Raw genomic sequence first — 6,040 nt, 5'->3', positions numbered from 1 at the left:
CCAGAGCCATAGAGGGTCGAAGCTTCATAGGGCATAAATCCATCCATGGATTAGATCAAACGAAGGCCATAAAAGAATCATTGAACCATGCTCAGAAATTTTGAATCAACGTTTAACTGTAACCCGCAGGTAACTTGCAATACGCTCCAAATAATTCTTGATATCGTTTGCTTGAGCTAATTCGCGGTTAATGGAGAGGGGCCCCTGCAAACAGCATTCTTAGTCCAATTTACTCCATGGTATACAGACGATTTGCCGCCCTCGAATATGGAGTAACATTGGGTTTTTAAACCCTAAATTGGAAATCAGGTAATTTTCTAATAATGACGACAGGGGGGGCGCGCGGAATTTAACCGTAGCGTTGCTAATTTTGAAATTCAAATACTTAGAATAGCAATATCTCATGCACAACACCAGATATAAGGATTTAATTACCGAGATGAGTATTTCTTCATCATAGAGAACTCATTGCGACAAAATTATATATATGTAAATGATCAAGATTTGAAGATTTGGACTAGATATGCTAGTGTAAAACACTGATGTTATTAGAAAACAAAAATAGCTAGATATTATCACATCTTGTTTGTTTGTTTTTTAATGCTGAATGACTCTCAGCTATAGATAGATACATATCTTAGTAAGAAAATACATCTATATATGATTGTGTTGAGGCAACAACGCGTGAAGTCTAAATACCTGTGGCTTGGCAAATTAACGTAAATATAAGTTAATTCTTAAAATAGTTTCGGTCCGTTTCTGGTTGTTGATATTGCGAAAAACTGAGCTCTATAGCGAACAGTAGGTCACTACTACTATATTAAAGACATAGCAGCTGTTTGTGTCGTATCCTCAGCGGCCTCCGAGAGAAGGGACAAGCGGATATGAAAAATATAGATTGACTAACTGTCGTCTTGTTTCGAAGTTGAGATTGACTGTTCAATTAATTCAATTCATGGATCATGGCAGAACCATGGTCCTGCCTAGTGTTTAGGTTCAGTACGGCAACGCCCTGCCCAAAAGTATTTCTCCTCTCTTCCTGCTCCCTCAGGAAAAATTGACCAGCAATGTAGCGCTGTATGCTACTGAATCCTCTTCATGGAATCGAAATTTGAGAAGCTTTTTGTTAAAGGAACAGGCGTCCCGTCGAAGTCTTTAGATAATCGCCTTTCTTCAGATGACCTAGTGGAATTTGACGAAGGCTTCGTCGATACCCCGATCCCTACGTTGACATGGCGCTCGTTCGCTATGGGCTTGTCCGTGTCGATGGGAGGGTTCATTTTTGGATATGACACTGGCCAGATCGCAGGCGTACTGGAGTCGGATGATTTCAGAAGGCGGTTCGGTGAGCTCGAGGCCTCTGGCGAAACCTATCATTTCTCACGTGTTCGCGCTGGCCTAATTGTGGCCTTGGTATGTTTGCCCTATATATGTTTCCTTAAGAACATTGTCTTCTGTCATAATTGGCATTTGCTAGTCTAATTTGGTTGTTAGCTCTCCATTGGAACGCTCATAGGAGCATTGGTTGCTGCACCTTTTGCCGACAGATTTGGCCGGAAGTGGACAATGTCCGGTTTCTGTGTGATAATTATTGTCGGTGTTATTGTTCAAATGACTTCCGAATATCCTAAATGGTATCAGGTGGTTCTTGGCCGTTGGGTTGCGGGTCTTGGTGTCGGTGCGCTTTCGGTGCTGGTTCCACTATATCAGAGCGAGAGCGCCCCACGGCATATTCGTGGTGCTATGATAAGGTTTGCTCCATCGCTAGCATGATGCCTTCCGAGTGTGAATGGGTAAACTAATCAATTCTCATAGCTGCTATCAGCTTTTCAATACCCTGGGCATTTTATCTGCTAACTGCATCAATTTGGGTACTGGAAACCTTTCGGATAGCGGTGCCTGGCGGATTCCGCTCGGGATAACTTTCATCAGGATATTGATCCTGGGCATTGGGGCGTTACTCTTCCCAGACTCCCCCCGTTTTGATTATCGGGCGGGGCGTATTGACAAAGCGAAAAAGTCATTGATGCGGTTCTACGGCATACCACATAATCACAAACAGCTCCACCTAGAACTCGAAGGAATCCGTGAAAAGTACGAGGAAGATATGGCTGCACAAGATGAGCGCTGGTATCACATGTTTTCCGCCCCCGGAATGAAGCATAGACTTCTGCTTGGAGCCACTTTGCACGGTCTGCACCAGCTCACAGGGGCTAATTTCTTTTTCTATACTGCGGCAACTGTGTTCAGGGGTTTTGGTGTCCAAAACAGATATATTTCACAAGTTATCCTTGGCGCCATTGATTTCGGGGGATCTTGCCTCAGCTTGTATACAGTTGAGAATTTTGGCCGTCGCAAGTCCCTAATAGTTGGCGCAATCTGGATGTCCGTGTGCTGCGCGGTTTACGCTTCCATCGGTCATTTTGAACTCAACGAAGCCATGCCAGAACTCACGCCTGGCCCTGGGAGAGCGATGGTTGTAGTCGCTTGTTTGTTCATGCTAGGGTTTGCCAGTACCTGGGGACCGATAGTCTGGGTTATCATCGCAGAAATATATCCTTCCCGCTATCGTGCCAGAGCCATGGGCCTTGCGACAGCATCGAACTGGCTTTGGAATTTTCTGCTCGCCTTCTTCACTCCCTTTATCACCGAGGCTATTGACTTCAGATACGGTTACATCTTCTCTGGCTGCCTCTTCGTTGGCGTGGCAACTGTATATTTTGGTGTCATCGAAGGTAAAGGTCGAACAATCGAAGAGATTGATACTATGTACAGCTTGCGTATTCCAACCTGGACAAGCGGGGATGAATCACCAAGGAATCCCCCGACGCTCGCTGGTGAAAATCAAACTTCCTATCACAATGGTGCTTCCAACCCATGCGATATTTCCGAACCAAGTTCACGCGAAGATCCAAATAGTTGTGCGCCAACATTAAGACTCTTTCCAAGAATTAGAACCACTTGAAGTCGTCACTGTCGCGTGTCAGTTTTCCGTCAGGACGTACATGAGCTCCCTTGTTGACCTGGCAGTTGAACGTGTGTGGAGCAGAATTAGTTGGATCAACTTTGCGGCATGTTTTTGTCCAAGAGCAGATTTTTTCCCCTTTTGTTTTGCTGTAACTTGTCACTGCAAGAACAGGTTTCTTGCATTACGGCATTCGGATGCCAATTGATTCCCATTGTGTGACTAATAAAGCTAGAGATCCTTACACTAGTAAGTCAATAATATTTCAGATTGGATTATTCGCGTGAATCAAAACTTTTGAAACAGTCATTCGTAGATTTATTTAGGATTTAGGTTAGGATTTGGTTAAGGAGTGCCTATCTGCGCACTTACAAAAGGATCCTATGAGAAATTGGTACGACGACTAATGGTAAATTATATCTCATGAAATTAACAAAATTTCCTTCTTGTTTCTGATCAGAGGGAGAAGTGAGCGATGAATCTCGTGTAATTTCTGTCACTAAGAAGAAAAGGAGAATATGTGTTTTGCATTGATGGGAGGAAAGTTGTCGGGACTACCCACAATACATTTTTGTATCTAACGTCTGTTTTAAGAGCTTGGTTCATTCTACGTCGATAGCATAAGATGTAAAGTAAAACGTCTTCATGAAGTTCGCTGATGATGTCAATGGCACCTGGATTTTTAAAATTCGCCTCTCAAAAATTTGTCCTTCCTGTTTGGGATCTCCTGCTGTCAAGAGTGCTTTCAAGCATAGAAGGTAGGATACTAGTATACATATATCGAGCAGGCTTTCAAACTAACCTGCTTCCACCACACGCCCCTTTTTTAGGTTGGTTTTTGAAGAACATAAATGCAAAGCAGCAAACCATTGAACTCCCTTCTTTTCAAATTTCATAGTTCGTGCGAACATGATGAGGTTATTTCCTGAACACGCCTATGATCGTATATGTATACATTCAAATACCATTGGCGAAAATTTCGATATTGTGCTAGATTTTTATTTTTATTTTTATTTTTATTCATTCCTCGTGGGCGGTTGTGCGGCAAGCGATTCAGGAAAAGTCATGTGGGTACCAAATTGAATACGGAAGCTCAGTGAAACGAAGAGGTCACAGAGCTGCAATAATTCCCTGTGTGTTCGATATTTTGTATTGCGAAGTCTATCAAGCGTCGAGTAGATGATATCATCAAATCCGACAAAGGTGGTTGGTTATATTTTCAATAGCGCTTGTTACGACGAGTCCCTTTTCTCTTCCGGGTGTGCCCGCTCGTAGACCCAGTCGTTTAATCCTGCCCGATTTCTAAATGGAGAGGATATGTTAGATTGACTTCCAAATGAGTCTGATAGATCCAAAACGGACAGTCTTACCTGGCAATTTCGATGGCGTAGAATTGCATGCGAACAGCTATTATGAAAGTAACAGTTAAAAGATATGTAATTAATATGCAAATTGCTGGAGGCAAGGCGTGTTACTGGAAAATGGGAGCTTAAAATTCCGAAAAACAGGTCATACAAAATATTGTCTCCTTTTCCCCATACTCAAATTTAGGATTGGTTCTCAACAGCGTCCCGAAATTATAATCTTCAACCTTCTTATCGTAGGCCATGAGGAAAGATCTCCATCTTTCCTTACCTTCCTTGCTCTTCATCTCATCCTCATTAATCGTCGCCGCCGGGTCGAATTCCGGGAATGTTTCCATGAAATGCTCGTATATTTCATCATCCATTTTTGTCAAGCGCAGACTAGACCCTCTTCTCGTTTCTAGGAGGGACCAGTATGTTGTCATTTGTTGAACCGCTGGAGGTGGGCGGAACGGTCAGAAAAATGCTTTTCAAAGGTCGCCATTGGATTCATATGTTTACCCTCCGGAGAGACAGACCTTTGACGGCAAACTGCTTTTCCATCTGGATTGCGCCAGGATAGGAGTTAGGAGAAATCACTCATAGATAGTGGGGCCCCTTGGAGGTATGGGCGGGATGGATTCGACTTACATCCTCCAAGTTCTGCGCATTTTCCGGGTCGAACTTGTTCGGCACCGACATCTTGGGCGTTTGATGGCTGTATATTTATATAGGATATAATAAAGTGTAAAGTATATGGGGCGCTCCTATGAAATATGTTTCTCTAGGGTAGTTTCTGCCCCTCAGCTTGACTGTAAATTTTTGATATCTTGATCTCTTAGTCAGCCTGTGACCCGCGGGCTCCCGACGGACTCCACACAACTCTCCGGCTACTTCGCGTAGGTGAAGCCAACCTCGTCAGTTGGAGCGGGAATTAGAGTTGGACGTCCTCGAAATACATGAATTGTTAAATTTGTCATTATGATAAGTTCCTATTTTGGAAACGGTCTGGATAGCCGTTCATTTTCTCCACGCGTCCTGATATGGAACTATAAAACCAACCTTAGAAGTCCAAGAAGAGCTATAATTTTTTCGAATATTGGATTCTTAATAGCAAATCTAAACCCCAGCTACCCAGGAGATTCTTCCAAACAGGCTCATTCCGAAACGGCTTGGCCGAAGCTGACCGAGTATACTTGCGACAGATTGCAATTAGAAAATATTTAAGATATATTTCTGCAAGGCAAATATCCTGCTATCAAGAAACATTCTCCCTCCTTCCCCGTATTCCCCGTCTTCCTCGTTGATCTTCCACCATTTGGGTGCGAGCTTACTATCATCATGTTATTATGAGTGCGGCACCCATTCTCGTAGGATAATGCAGCATTTTCCGCAATTAAATTACCTATTGGTACTCGCCAAATTGTCGTGGCGCTCCTTGAACTTTCGATACGAGAGGTAGAACTCCGTCACGGAGCTCAGTAAGAACAATCAACCTTAGAAACGGCCTATGCTTGCGCTCTTATGCGCGCGCGTTCTTTCGTCTCCCCGAATTTATGATACATGGTTATGTGACTATCTTGCACACCCCAGTTGAAGTACTCCATCAGGACAACTGTATGATTTTGACCATGGCCCATATAATGAAGAATAGCAAGTCACCGATTCTTGCTTGTACGATTAAGCCATTTCCAGCGTATCTAGCGCAGGATGAACTGCTTTGACTCCCGAA

The 6,040-nt window shown here is 43.4% G+C and overlaps 2 protein-coding genes across 2 annotated transcripts; one reads left to right on the top strand and one right to left on the bottom strand.

Moving 5' to 3' along the window:
* Nucleotides 1-1,098: 1,098 nt before the first annotated feature.
* HCAG_07066 (hypothetical protein) lies at nt 1,099-2,936 on the top strand (the record flags this gene model as incomplete). Its single annotated transcript, XM_001537594.1, has 4 exons — nt 1,099-1,413; nt 1,495-1,751; nt 1,894-2,735; nt 2,776-2,936. The coding sequence occupies 4 exons, from the start codon at nt 1,099-1,101 to the stop codon at nt 2,934-2,936; spliced, it is 1,575 nt and encodes a 524-aa protein (XP_001537644.1).
* A 1,261-nt stretch (nt 2,937-4,197) lies between these two features.
* On the bottom strand, nt 4,198-5,010 carry HCAG_07065 (predicted protein; the record flags this gene model as incomplete). The annotated part of the gene is made up of 5 exons (XM_001537593.1): nt 4,198-4,267; nt 4,336-4,372; nt 4,481-4,765; nt 4,848-4,872; nt 4,960-5,010. The coding sequence occupies 5 exons, from the start codon at nt 5,008-5,010 to the stop codon at nt 4,198-4,200; spliced, it is 468 nt and encodes a 155-aa protein (XP_001537643.1).
* Nucleotides 5,011-6,040: the final 1,030 nt, after the last annotated feature.

The sequence above is a fragment of the Histoplasma capsulatum genome, genomic scaffold, assembly GCF_000149585.1.
Source record: "Histoplasma capsulatum NAm1 scaffold_8 genomic scaffold, whole genome shotgun sequence".
Classification (NCBI taxonomy): Eukaryota; Fungi; Ascomycota; class Eurotiomycetes; order Onygenales; family Ajellomycetaceae; genus Histoplasma; species Histoplasma mississippiense.
Note: the sequence above shows the minus strand (reverse complement) of the source record. Positions and strands in the feature narration are given on the sequence as shown.